The 15,120-nt window shown below is 39.3% G+C and overlaps 1 protein-coding gene across 2 annotated transcripts in view; it reads left to right on the top strand.

Moving 5' to 3' along the window:
• The first annotated feature begins 2,240 nt into the window (after nt 1-2,240).
• The window catches only part of LOC145488107 (all trans-polyprenyl-diphosphate synthase PDSS1-like), a 62,372-nt gene continuing 49,492 nt past the window's right edge, over nt 2,241-15,120 (top strand). The window contains exons 1-9 of one of the 2 annotated variants that reach the window (XM_081466892.1): nt 2,241-2,746; nt 3,200-3,299; nt 3,722-3,852; nt 5,102-5,355; nt 5,959-6,068; nt 6,835-6,915; nt 7,420-7,533; nt 8,632-8,712; nt 9,329-10,046. In XM_081466892.1, coding sequence (XP_081323018.1) covers nt 2,475-2,746; nt 3,200-3,299; nt 3,722-3,852; nt 5,102-5,355; nt 5,959-6,068; nt 6,835-6,915; nt 7,420-7,533; nt 8,632-8,712; nt 9,329-9,469 — 1,284 coding nt within the window. In that variant the 5' untranslated portion in view covers nt 2,241-2,474 and the 3' untranslated portion in view covers nt 9,470-10,046. Of the gene's footprint in view, nt 2,747-3,199; nt 3,300-3,721; nt 3,853-5,101; nt 5,356-5,958; nt 6,069-6,834; nt 6,916-7,419; nt 7,534-8,631; nt 9,265-9,328; nt 10,047-15,120 lie in introns of those variants that run through there. The other variant, XR_014049477.1, reaches the window with a different exon arrangement.

The following is a 15,120-nucleotide window of genomic DNA, read 5'->3' as shown; positions in this document are numbered from 1 at the left end:
TCTGTCTTTAAAAATATTTAAAATCACTGTGTTCTAAAACATTGATTGGCGCTTTCTTGAACCAGATACTTTCAGAAATCTTCGGCCACTTAGAAGTAAGGGCCAAATTTGGGAATCCGAATTATGATAAAACTTAGGCAGATCAAGAAATTTGTTCCAACCAATTTTTCACATTCAAAAAACTTCCTAAAATGGAGATTAGATGCAAGCAGTATGCGGCTTCTCCAGAATGACAAAATTATATCTTGAGAAAAGCAGCTGGCAAACTAGCTTCTAGAAAGAGGGCTGCCGGTGGGCAAATTTATCCAGATATGTGGAGGGGCACATAAATTTAAGGTGGAGTGGAGGTGAGCTGGATTGGGTGGTTACTGACCCTCCCCTTCCCCTGTTTGGATGGAGAAGCAAAAAATAAAAATAAAAATGATTGTGACATAATAGCAGAACTAAAGGCAAACACTCTGAACACAGGTACCTGATTGTAATTACAGGTATTTTCTAGTTAAAACAGTGATAAAAATACGTCATTTCTAGTGTGAGAGTTTTCAGTAGGTTGCAATTCTCAAATTTGCGACATTTTAAGGGCAAGCGTCGTTGATTCAGCATCCCCAAGGAACCAGCCATCCACCTTGAAAAATCCTGGATCTGCCCCTAGGAGTGCAAGGCAGGACATATTATGACAGCATTTTGTGCCTTGTTATGGACTAGTAAGCAGGGTTCTATTTAAATTTTCAGCAGAGGGCAACTGGTTTTTATAGGCGGGCAAAACTTTTTGAACTGAACTACTATTCAAGAAAAATGTTCCTTTAGATGGTCAAACCAGGCAAGCAAAAATGTCCTCACAACAGGTCAAGAGTAAGGAGTAAGGAATTTACAGCTACACTGCAAAATTATGCTTGTCCTGATACAGAAACCAAAGGGCATTTGGTCCTCTCTACAGAAAGATTGCAATACTCAGTGACTCCACTAAGACTGAACAGGGAAACCTGGAATACAGTGGATACCAGTATCTAGCTAAAAAGTCACAAAATGAGCAAAAAATGGATTTTTAACAAGGGTTTATTACAAAGGTAATCAGTGTATGCAAACCTTTCATATTTGATAAAGATACACACTATATTAGGTAGCCACTGTTGAGCAAACAGACGTCGCTCTGGAAATGAAGAACTGTCAGTTTTCCAAGCAAGTATAAAAATAATATTAATAGACAGGGTCTCTATGTGCTATTTATTACTATCTTTAAAAGAAAATGGTTAATTCTAGAACCTTCATTTTAAAATTTGATATTGTTTCTGTGTTCTGTCGCCCACCAAAATAACAGTTAAAAACAAAACATTAAAAGAATGAGTGTAATGCAAAACAGTGCTGACTTCCAAAAATATTTTCATGCAAGTACACCATCCACTACATATTGAAATAAACTATCGCACAGTTTGTATAACAGCGGGACGCTAGCTAGTGTTCAGATACAATCTCCGAAAGCGCATATAGCTGGTTGGTTTCGAGTTACATCTTAGATTAAGTACGTGTGTATCCAGCATGGAAAATACCATATGCAAAGTTGGTGTATATAGATATATCAAGTAACAGTTTTCATGTCTTGTCTTCTCTGATACAACGGCTGTAATCGTTCGGAGTGAAACGGAGAAACTTCCATCATTCGCTTGGTTTCTTCGCGCTCTTCTTTGGAGTGGCTGATTTGTCATTCGTTTCTGGCTTCTTTTTCACTGAACCCTTAGGGCGTCCGCGAGGTCGCTTTGGTCCTGTGGGTTTAGGAGCTGCCTCTTTCTTTTTCGTCGATTTCGAGCCCTTGGGTCGACCCCTGCCTCTTTTAACGACAGGTTCGCCAGATTGTTCGCTAACGGCGGCCGGAGCGGGCGATTTGGCGGTTCGACCACGCTTTTTTGCTGAGCTCGCTGCTGCCTCGACGTCTGGCATTCTGATCACAGGTCTTCTTCTTTATGCACTCTACCAGAAAATCCTGAAACGATTAGATAAATTTTAGAAGCTTTCATCTGGGAGCAACATGGTTGAATTTGCGTTTGTGGATGCATTATTTTTAAGCGTGCAAATTTCAGTCATGTCAATTTCACAACAGAGTTGATAAGGGAGAACACCCCAGAGGGGCATTAGAGGCGCGAAAATGTCACGCGAACAAAATAAATCAAAAAAAGAAGTAATCGAGGAGATCTCTAGCACTTTTGAGCGCAGAATAACGATGGACGATTAAAAACTTACCCAATATTAGCTGCGCACAACTGAGAACTGTAAAACAAGCGACCGTTGGGAAAAACACAACACAAACAATCAAAACAAAAGAGCGACGCGACGCCAAAAACATCAAACAAATCCCAGGATGCCTGTCACAAAAATCTTCGTTCCTTGTGGTCAGTGGAAAAACTAGAACTCAGGTTTCGTCGGTTCCGTCAATATTTCGTGTAACAGAGATCCTGGGAACGAGATAATGTGAATCCAATATGGCGGGAGCAGCGTGTCCGTTTGGACGTTTGTCACCCTGTAAACATGTCGCTCTCCGGAATCTCATCCAAGGTGTTAAGAAATTTGTAGTAGTCTGCAGACGTCATGCATCCAACAACAATTCTTTCAGCAATGATGTATTTTCGTATAATCGCTTGCCGGCGTCTCTTCACGATCGTTTTGAATTTAGACTGTTATCTATCGTAGCACCAAGAAACGCACACAATTTTCCGCGACTGTGGAACCGGAGTTTATTTTGGTATTGCTGTAGGTAGGTGTATTTTCTTGAGTGGGAGGATTATATGAATCAGTGTTTATTTGCTTTCAGTGGCGGCATTTTCACGGTACAGTGTGTGTCCGGATGAATTACGTAACTGTCCCAGGTTGTTACCTCAGACTTGAAGTACGGCTGACCCGTGTGTACATATATACGTGGGGTTGTCAAGCAAAGTGTAGCTTGTTTTGCATTATATTCGCTTGATGGAATAAGGGTTGTGCAAGAAAATCTATAGACTATAAACATACACCTACAGAGTAGCTTGCCATGATCCTGAGGCACTGGTTTCACCAGCTGCCAGCTGTTTTGGACAACCCATATCACTTTGAGGCTGCCGACCTCTCTCTCCCATTTTCTAGGAGGCTGTGGGCTTTCTACATTTTTTTTTTCGATGTACGTCTTTGCCGTATGCAAGTGGCTGAATTATTTTTCTTGCTTCCCTTTTAGGAGATATTGTTCAGGTAGTTCACATATTGAGAAAACACAAACTGACCCAAAGACATTAACAAGACCACATCTTTCTCATCTGTGTGAAACAATAAAGAAGGTAAACCAAAGTTTATTTTGCATCAAAGGAAAGAAAGTAAAGAAGTTTTAAGAGAGCACTCACTACATAGTTTAGCAGAATGGGCATTTATCGTGCTGTGGACATTCACTGTTTTGAAAAACAAGAGTGTTTTAATTTCTTTCCCACATAATAAATTGTACATCTAACTTGTTGCTGGCTTGAGGGTTGTTATCAGTACATTGGGAAAAATTCAAGCAAATCATGTTTACAAATGCAGAAAATACACTTTAAATGGTCAGGGGTGATATCTCTAAACTCCCCACCCTCTCCTTCCTCCAGAAGGTTAGTTTGATTCCTGGCTGAAAGTCTGGCTCCACAGTAGAAAGATACCAGAAGATCAGATTTCAAGATGTTAATTTATGAAAAGTAAGGAAGTTGTAATTATTTTTTTGGTCTGGCAGGAACTCAACTCATCCATAACACCTCTTAGAGAGGTAAGCCATTATTACTTTGATGGTCAAGGAAAGTACATCAGACCAATGATTGTACTTCTGGCAGCAGGGGCATGCAACTTACATGTATCTGACACCAGGTTAGTGTTATTATCAGGCACATGCATATGGGAACTAGAGGCAGTTAACTGTGTAGTCCTGTGATTCAAGTTTGTGCCCGAGGCACTAAACGTACTTTTGGTTGCTCAAGAGGGGACATTTATTGCAGGGGTTTCATTAAAGGCTGGTCACTGGGCAAATTGACCAGCTGTAAGGATGATTTTCTTCCTGCCTGGATTGACCATAGAGGAAAGGTTTTCATATAGAGAAGTTAAGTTCAAAAAGTTTTACCCGGCTGTGACAACCATTTTCCCTCCTGAAACTCCTGTTAGTGGAGAGGGGACACTTATTACAGGGATCATATGTACTAATGGCATCCGCGATCGACTGTCAATCGATGCCTTTGATCAATACCCTTAATCATCAATCATCATCTTGATCGGTACTCGATCGACATCCCGATCAATACTCGGTCGATACTCGATTGACACTTGATCAAGAGACGGTCAATAGTCGGCCGAGTGTCGGCCAACTTATATGCATCAATCTAAAATTAGTTGACTGTTGATTGACTGTTGACCGAGATATCGATGTGGTGTTGATCAAGTGTCAACCGAGGTGTCGATGGAGAGTCGATCGGGGGTCGATTGAGGGTATCGATCCACACTTGTACGCGGATGCCTTTAGTACACATGATCATATTACAGTAGGTACAGGGTGGTCATTTCTTTTTGATCATATACATCTGTACATCTGTATATGTAAGTGATACTAACAATATTTTTAAATGTATATAAAACAACAGATAGTTAAACTTAAGAAATGAACTATAGACAGTAAGTCAACATTCTGGTAGTCCTAGGGGCATTGGTACAGTGTATGTTCAGCTGACAAAGCAGATTTCATAATTTGTTTGTATAATCAGTCAGACTGATGTCAGAGCCTTGAATGTCACTTTCACTATGGAGGCAGTTATTGGAAGCTGATTTTTATTGGAAGGAGGGTGCCACCAAATCAAATCATTCAATTTCTGATTATGTATGCACAAATGGACAAGTACATCATGTGTAAGGGTTAGGAGAGCTGGGATAAACTTTTCTACTGGTATAATTTTTTTTTTATTAATATTGCTACTCCCCCTGGAAGGGGTGATAATCCAACACAAGATACTGTACTCTGCCCGCCATCTTCCAACATTTTGTCTGTTCCGTGAACAGTTTCCTGTCATACACCAATTTATTTTTTTTGGCTGGGCTGCTTGCTTGAGTCTCCCTTCTTTTTCTTCTTCAGGACAATCCTTCCATCTCAAGAAATTGTAGTTATGGTATCAGAAATGATTCACACTGCTAGCTTGGTACATGATGATGTTATTGATGGTGCGGATACAAGACGTGGCAAAGTCTCTGTGAACAAAATGTTCGGAGAAAAAATGTCAGTTTTGGCTGGAGACTACATCCTTTCCTGTGCTTCCCAGGCTTTGGCAAAGCTTGGAAACAGTGAAGTGGTAGAGTTATTAGCCAAAGTTGTAGATGACCTAGTAAAAGGTGAATTTTAAGTAAATAACAAATAGGAATAAGTTGCATCGTTGATGGACTGACTCTGATCTTAGAGTCTGAAAGGTTTACTAGTGCTTATCAAGGTGCAACTTCTGTAGGGCATGCTATCAATGGTAATCAGTCACAACTCAAGGTTAGATATAGAATGGTACATGTCTCAAGATTCCTTGAATTGCCACCCAATAGTTCATAACCTCATGCTATTGAAAATTTTGTCAAGCTGTTGTCAATCAATGTAAGAGGTGAACATTTTGTAAACCTGACAAAAATAGAATGCATGACTTGTGCATTGTAGTTATTGCAAAACTGTTTTAATTGTAAGGTCTTAATTTATCAAGGGAAGCATAAAAATAGCATAAAATCACTAAATAAACCAGCTGCCCTCCTAACATTAAATACAAGCTAAGAAACTTGTAGAGTGTAAATATGAATATCTCAGTATATATTTACAAAAAAGCTCAAAAATTACTAAGCCTGAACAGAAGAACTTGTGATGATTGTTTCTTGGTTGCAGATCAGCATAAATACATAGATCTACATGTAATTTTACTAATTTATAAAATATGTTTTTCACACCTTGCTTTTATTCAGGTGAATTTATGCAACTAGGTTCTAAAGAACATCCAGACGAGAGGTTTAATCACTACTTAGAGAAGACGTACAAGAAGACTGCAAGTTTGATAGCTTGCTGCTGTAAGGCAGTAAGTTTGTCATTATTGTCATTTCCTCTAGTACTTTTAAGTCCAGCAAAGCTGACTATCCAGTTCACGTAATAATGGCGGCCAGTATTATAGATTAATGTGTAATAACTACATCCATGGTCAAAGCTTAACCCTTTCACTCCCATGGGGAAAACCACATGTTTTGTAAAACAGTAACCTTAGACCCAAGAACCACACATTGTATACCATTTGAAAGATATTATCTGTGGGATACCTTACAGCACATCATACTATCAGCCATAGAGGAAGCCTCAGTTTTTGTTTCTGTGGGTTGATGTAAACATCTAAGAAGCTTTGGGAAGTTCAGGTGTTCATGTAATTTTCCAGGGTTTCTTGCATGTTTCCATCAGGCTAACACTGAGGGATCATTTTCTATTTCTATGATGCAAATAACAAAATTCAATTGTAATACAACACAGCCATGTTTACGTACACTGTAGCTTCATAGAAAATCACCAAATAGCCTCTTTTCTCGACCTGGTCATATATTACAAAACTGTTTATGCTGAGGTGCAAGTTGGGCGGGGGCACAACTCCAAAAAAAAAAAGGAAATTCAAGCTTGACTGGTGTGAATTCCTTTGTTCTGGATGTCTCACTGTACAACTTGCGGCACAGCATTGCAGAATTGTACCAGCTGACTAAGTGGTGCATAGGGACACTTTCCATCACTAATTCCATAAAGCTATTATAAGTGTATTTTTAAATACACGTTAAAGTGCTTTAACATGTATGGTTGTTTTTCAGGTTGCTGTGTTTGGCAACTGTAGCCCTACAGTACAGGAGATAGCTTTTCAATATGGCAGAAATATTGGAATGGCATTTCAGGTATGTACTGTAGCACTCTTGTTGTTATTATCTTAACAAATTTATTTTATATGTTCATTACTGTCATACAAAATAAGCAAGTCTTGTATGAGTAAAAAGCACAGCGATGATACCATTTATTGTCCTAGTCGCAATTTTGTTACATGTGAATATATTGTAAGAAAAAGGCACAGCCTTCTTGTACAGTTCAATGTTCAGTGGATGCTCTTGGTGCTTTGAAAGTTCCCAAAGCAATGTTGAAAACTTTGAAAACAGCACCCCAGGGAGTAATTACATCATAACCGGAAATTCGTTGACAGGAAGTGACGTCATGAAGCTTTGCACCTGCCAATCGAAACCCGGAATCGGAAGTAACGTCACGAATTGTAATTGAGGTTGTGCATTGTGTGATTTTCTGTAGAAATAAATTTCATTGGACTTTTCGCATGTTGACCATCCTCATTTCATATGGAACCCTTAAAGGATAACACATCATTTTCTATGATGTCTTTGGTGGTGATTTAGGTAGTGGATGATATTCTGGACTTTGTTGCCAGTGATGGAGAGATGGGAAAGCCAACAGCTGCAGATCTAAGACTTGGACTGGCGACGGCACCTGTTTTGTTTGCTTGTGAGCAGGTGATGGTGGTGATGATGATGGAATAATAAATCAAACAGGAAAGACCGTGTTTGACCACATTTCTAAACACTGCGGAGAAGTGAGTTGAAAATGCGATGCGCAGCGGAGTATTTTTGACGAACATCGGGGTGTTCGGAAATGTGGTCAAACATGACCTTGTCTTGAGTGTTTGATATATCTTCTCAATCGAAACTAAAACTAAGGGGAAAACGGAGAGATAAAATCGTAGAAATCTGTATGCTGATTAGCCGGGTAATTAAGATCAGATATCCAAACACCGTCTCGGTCATGATTTTCTTTGTTTAAACTTGATGATTAATAAGGGTGCGTTTCTTTGGGGTGATCTGGATCTGGATCAGTACACTATTCCTGATCCAGAAAATCGCAGAGGAACGCGCCCATAATGAGGTCGAGAAAGTTAAATATAAGTTCAATACACACAGGTATGTGCACACACATCTTGGACTGTAGGTCAAAACGCCAGCCCTGGAGTTTTTACGTGGGACAAGCTTACTTTGGTACTTCAACCTCACCGTTACAGAACGAGGAACATGCTTAGCGTGCGTATATCGAGTTATGGATGCACGCGGGAGGTTTGGAGAGCATGAAAGAGTTGCACGAGGCGACGGCTAGACAGATAGAGATTTCGTTCACGATGGCTTAATAGGAATTAGATAGGACTAGCGCGCGGGCTATGTTATAATTGATTATTTTGCATATATTCTGAGCGTGGACTCTGTCTTTTAAACACACACTACATGATGTCATGTAATATGTCAAACACGAAAGACCGTGTTTGACCACATTTCCAAACACCGAGAAGAGCGTTAAAAACACGACGCGCTGCGGAGTATTTTTGACGAACTTCGAGGTGTTTGGAAATGTGGTCAAACGCTGTCTTCAGTGTTTGGTATATCTTCTCAATCGAGACTAAAACTAAGGAGAAAACGGAGAAATAAAATCGTTAAAATCCATGCTAATTAAGATCAGATATTGAAACACCGTCACGGTCATGATTTCCCTTGTTTAATCTTAATGAATTATTAATGAGTTTGAGAAGTAGCATTAACGGTTATAATATCCTATCTTTTTTGCAGTTCCCTGACCTAAATGCCCTTATTATGCGTAGATTTAAAGGACCTAATGATGTAGAGGAAGCACGCCAAGCTGTCCATAAGGTCTAGTGTTCTTTCATTTAAGTTTTTGCTGTCTCCTTCCTCGGTGCACACGTACATATACATATCTATTCATGTACATGGATTGTGATTTTGTTTTTCTGGTCTATGCTCGCAGAAAAAAGTTCAGGCTGGCAAAATTGTTAACTCAATACAAGCTCCAGTTACGAGCTGAAAAAATTAGACCAAGGACGCGTCTGTACAGTGAGTCTGAAGTAAAGTATTGGCAAACGCCAGCGAGAACATGAAATGTCTGCAGCTCTGTGGATTGTTTCATTTTACGCTTCAGCACTTTACTAGAGGTATTTGTGAGTAGTTTACCTCAGATTGAGATTAGTACCATACAGATTAGTCTTTATTCAGCGGACATAATTAACTCGAAACAGGACTCTTCATATGTTAACTTTTAATTAGCAGATACGATAGACTACGTGTATTCCCTCTTTCGCTTAGTCCGTCGCGCGAGACCGTAAATAAAACGCGCGGCCATTTTTTTTTTTCTCGCGGTTTTCTTTCGCGTCACGCACGACGGACTAAGCGAAAGAGGGACTACACGTGGTCTACAAATACGAGAGAAGCATGTTGAATATAGAACAAAATATAAATTCGTTGTTTACAGAGTGATGGTATAGCTCGATCGTATACATTGGCAAGCCAGTATGTCAAGGAAGCAGTGAAGCAAATAAACAAGTTGTCTCCATCACCTGAGAGGGATGCCCTTGTCAAGATCACTGAACAAGTGCTACAAAGAAGAAAATAAAAACTGATCTCTTTCCTTGATAGACTTGTTAACAGAGCCTGATTAATCATCAAGCTGTTGTCTTCAAAATCCTGACGATCAAAACCTGGAAAATGTACCTTTCCCCACACCTCTTCTTCGGACACGCACCTTCTACTCCTAACACCAAGACATTCGCCACAATCTTCTCGAATACAGCTTTATGATTTGAACAGGAAAATCAAAGGAATTAAAGGACTGAATAGTCAGTCTGTTTTAACAGTATTTTAACAAGAGAAATTCAACGTAAGATTGGTAAGATCACTGCTCTTTGTAGCCTCCTAAGGAGACCATCTTTGGTCCTGTCACGCAATCGCCACGTAATGATGGAAGGAGAGATTTCGTGACGAGTCACCGACTATTTTCCTTGAAGTAATACTGTGTATATTCACCTTCTCACCTCAAACTGACAGAAAGACAGAAATATTCTCTCTCTGGTTTTCTTCCAAGGAATGAAGCAGAGTTCCACAGGATATTTCAAGTTTACAGAGTGGTCTGTTCCTTTGTATCCTAGCTCTTACAAAAAGAAAAGACAAATTGTAATAAATATCAGGATATTTATACCTAATTAGTGGACGCAATGGACTCAAATCAAAGCACAAGACCCTTTAGTAATATTTTTTAAGGCAGTCTCTCAAATCAGGGGGTTAGCTATAAACCACTCCGCGACCACTATTTTCCTGCTGCTTTAGCCAAAAGTATTTAAAAGATGCCTCCGGATTACCATTGGTGATAGGCTGCAACTTTAGAAGCGCAATATAGTCAAAAAATATTTTGTCAGTAACTGTTTTGACAGAGAAATATGTGGACACGCTGACCATTCGTCACTAGCGAAAACTGTGAATTTGCAGACTGAAATACACGCTAACCCTGCGTTACATATGAGTTACCTTGGCACTAAACTGCATGTACCCTTCCATCTTTTTGGATGCAGGTTTTGCCTCAAAATCTTCTAAGGGGGTGGAGGAGGGGTGGCGGCGGGCGTGTCTGTGAACATTGCAAGTTCCTTGCATGGTTTGCTCCTAAAACATCTCGATGCCCCAATGTACTGATTGTGTCTTGTCGAGCCACTTTATTAGACTGGCCGCCAAAATCTTTAATTTCCAATTCCATTTTTATTAACTGGGCAAAATTTAAAAGGATATTGTCACGAGATCAATCTTGCTTGGACTCAGATTCATATGTAACCTACAATTATAAGGCCTCGTCCACACCAGGCCGCAAAAATTTGAAAAAATTGAAATTTGAAAACTTTATTTCTACGGTTAGACCTACCGTCCACACTAATCCGTCACAAAAACGGAGCATTTCGAAAATACCCTTCAAGCCGGAGGAATTTGAAAACGCGCCGGCTTTGCGTTTAAGTGTAGGCGGAAAACATTTTGAAAACGTCACGATAATCAGGTGATTTTTTTTCCTCAAATACAAATACAAATAACCGGTGAAGGTCGCGTTGTCTAATTTCTCCAGCGTAATGTGGAGCCTAAGCTGTGACCTGTAAAAGTTTGATGAGATTTCTGCTATTGTCGATGTCCTCACAGTTCAACTGGTATTACGACAAATTAGGGCGATTTCAATTTGAAGTGATATATCAAACACGAAAGACAGTGTTTCATCGGGATATCCAAACACCGAGAAATACGACGCGCTGCGAAGTATTTTTGACGAAGTTCAAGGTGTTTGGATAGCCTACTTGAGACACTGTCTCGAGTGTTTGATGTATCTTCCCAATCGAAGCAAAAACTAAGGAGTAAACGGTGAAGTAAAATCGTCAAGATCTATGCTAATTAACACTGGGTATCCAAACCTCCTCCACGGTCGTGATTTTCTTTGCTTTAATTCGATGAATTATCAATGAGTTTGAGAAGTTATGTTGAAAGACTTTCTTGTTTGATATAACTTCTCAGTCAAAACTAAAACTTAGAGAAGAAAACGAAAAAAACCCCTGAAAATCTGTGCTAATTAAGGTCAGATATCCAAACACCGCCAAGGTTTCAAATTCAACGTGACGAATTATTGATTTGAGAAATTTCTTTCCTAACGACTTGTAAACGTGACAAAACTGTTGACTATAAGATTCCTGAATTAGCTTTTGACGATTCTTACGGCGAAACACTAAAACAGAACTTTTTAGAAACTGAACAGGAAACCACTTTTGTTTAAGAAGTAATAGATCAAACGCGACCAAATACTGAGAAGGTGAGGTGTTTGGAAATGTGGTCAAATATTGTGTTCAGTGTTTGATATATCTTCCCAATCGAAAATAAAACTACGGAGAAAACGGACAAATTACTGGGATTTCAAAATGTGGCCGTTGGCCGTATTAACCGGGTGGCCGCATTAACGGGGTTTTCCTATGGGAAACTGTATATGCGTTTCGCCGGGACAAAAAAAAGTCGCCGTAATAACGAGGTGACCGTAAGGCGGAGTTCTACTGTATTAATCAAGCTGCACACTGGTGAGGTTTGTATCGATTAGGTTTTGAATCACCAGTGTGGTTAAAGCGTAGCAGATGACTCTGTCATTAAGACTAATTAATACTCGACAGATTGTTAGCTGGGGTTTGTGCTTAAAGCTAATGCATAATAAAAGCTTTTAACAGAACGTTGATGACCTAAACAGAAACTGTGAGGTTTGAATTGATTTTTTTAAATTTGCTTGCCTTAGCCACTAACTCAGGCGGTGACGCAGGACATTTCAAATCTTCCAGGCAATATCAAAGGTGCTTTGGCTGTTTCCTGTGTTATCACGTGTAACTAGAATCATTAGCTGTCCTTTCTGACACTTGGTAACGTCAACGTCATGATGTATTAATGAGTTTGAGAAGTAATAGATTTGTAGCATGGACAGTGTCACTTCGGGGCTCTAACCTATATTAATCAAGCTGCACCCTGGTGAGGCTTGTATAATTGGATTTTATATCATATTGTGCAAGCGTACCAGATGACTCTGTCATTGAAACCAATTCATTCTCAACAGATTGTTAATGGGGTTTGGTTCTCATAGCCAATGATGTTAAATGCTTTTAACAGAACGTTGATAACCTGAACAGAAACTGTGAAGCTTGAATTGATTTTTTTTTTTAGTTTGCTTGCCTTACCCACTAACTCCGACGGTATCTAATTCAAGACGACGTTGGATATTTCAAATCTTTCATGATGAGGCAATATAAAAGGTGTATTGTCCTTGATCTGCTTTGGCTGTTCCCTGTGTTATCACCGACGTGTAACTAGAAATATTTGCTCTCTGTTGACACTTGGTAACTTGCAGTAGGTTGTGATTTCGAGAAGAAAGAATGGTTGAATGGGTGGAACTTGAAACTTTAAGATTTCTCGAACAGATGTGCTTTTAAATAAGCTCTTTTAACAAAAAAGCTATCAAAACTATGCATATATTAGCTATTTTCTTGTTTTCCGTTGATCGCCATTCTAGGAAAATAACAGCTTCTGCTGTAGAATTAAGCAACAGATTAGTTCACGAGAGTATACAATAACTCAGACGCCAGACTCAATGATTAGGGGACTAAATATTTTGTCATTGCTATTTTTACAAAAAAAGAGACCCAATAACTCTGCTATTAGCGCATACGGGAACAATGCCACAGGAGTTTGCTCAATATGTTTTGATAATCATGACCGACACCAACCATGTCAAATTAAAGTTTGGAACTTAGATCAAGCAAGAAAGCCACAAGCTTTAATTCCGGATTTCTATTTTAAGGATGAAGGCATGGCTTGCGAAAGGTCTAGGTACGTTTGCAAATGGATAGTCTAAGGTGAATTAGATTTCCAAGCGATAGTGGGTCAGCGGGCTACGGTATCGGCGTGGAAACGGTGGCAACGAATTGATCGAGCTCCGCCTTATTGGCAATAAGGAAGCGACTCAAGCCCTTAGCTTATGATTATCTTACTTTCCTTAAAAGTTTCAGCGCATTTCAACGTTTCTCAGCGTTGCATCACCGCTTACTTCTTTCTTTTATTATACTGGCATGTATTGTATTTCTTCTACACGTCGTATAAATAACTTCAGTATTAATAAAATAAGTAAATGACACAATTGAAAACGATGCCTTGTATGAGTTTTATTCGTTCACAGGAAACCCTTAATTTAGAAACTTACTGAGAGTTCTGCTATCGTCGGTGTCGATCCTCAGAATTCAACTGATATTACGACAAAAAAGGGTGCTTTGAGGTAATATATCAAACACGATCGACAGTGTTTTACTACATTTTTAATCACCTTAAACACTTTTTTTTCCGGTAAACTTCAAGGTGTTTGGAAATGGGCTGAAAGACTGTCTCGAGTACTCGATAAATCTTCCCAATCAAAACTAAACTGAGAAAAAAAGGTAAAAAAAGTCGTATAAATCTGTGCTAATTAAGATAAGTTATCCAAACATCAAGGTTTTAAACGTGATGAATTACTAATGTGTTTGAGAAATTGTAGCCTAACGATCTGCTGAAATCCCTAATCATATCCGGTGATTCTAATTTCCTTGAAGAAAAACTAAAGCAGGGCTATTCAGAAACCGAATTAATTGAACATATTATATGAACATTTGCAGAATGGACGGTTTCTGCCAGTCACTACGGCACCTAGTTTTTACTAATAAAGCCATGCGCTGATAATATTTGTGCCATTACAGTTTTTTATCACTACATATTGTGGTTAACGTGCACCAGATGATTCTGTCGACCAATAAACACTCAACAGATTGCCTAGCATTATCCAGACCAATCACGATAAAGTCGATAAAGGCTTCTAATATAACGTTGCTGACCTGAACAAGAACGGCCGGGTTTGTCCAGTAACTCGGACGGCATCTAATTCAAGACGACGCTGGATATTTGAAATCTTTCAAGCAATGTAAAAGGTATTGTCCTTGATCTCGTTTGGCTTTGCCTTATTTGATTAATAAGTGCAATACAAATTAATATTAGCTGCCCCTTCTGTCAGTTGTCAAGATGCAATACTTTGCTGTGATTTTGGGAAGAAGGCATGATTAAATCGAACGAGTGGTACGGTGTTGCACATAGAAACATACAAACTGAGCTATCTGACAACTTTCGCAACGAAACCAAAAAATCGGGTTTTGTTTAGTCATTTGATCAGTGGAGAAAATCGCATGACGAACGTGAAATGCGAAATTACCGACAACAAGCAGCTAGATTCATTGGCCCGTATGCAGATTTAACCTACTATTGATATCCAGTTGATTCGAAAGTTCTTGAAATCATTCGACTTCCAATGAGTCGGTGCATGATGCCCGTTGTCTTGCTTAGGGGTGTAATTGAATCACAGACCATAAATCGATTGCTCCTCAGTTGTTGAAAGCGTTCAACTTTCTCTTACCTTGCTTTCACGAATTGGTACATTTTTCAGCCTTGGATCACCGCTTGCTTCGTTCTCGTTTTGTTTGCTTTCCATTGCTTCTCATCATGCCATAGAGAAACCTCCGCAGTATCACTGATCAAACAAGCAAATGACACCATGAAAAAATGCCTGGTACGGGCGTTATACAAAGACTGACTGGTTTGTCATAAAATTAACTCGCTTGAAACGCTTTCTCGGATCCGTCGTTTTCCCTAAGTTAAACTGGTGGTTGTCAAGTCCAGTTACTGCTCTTTATTATG

Source organism: Orbicella franksi, chromosome 5 (assembly GCF_964199315.1).
Source record: "Orbicella franksi chromosome 5, jaOrbFran1.1, whole genome shotgun sequence".
NCBI lineage: Eukaryota > Metazoa > Cnidaria > Anthozoa > Scleractinia > Merulinidae > Orbicella > Orbicella franksi.
Note: the sequence above shows the minus strand (reverse complement) of the source record. Positions and strands in the feature narration are given on the sequence as shown.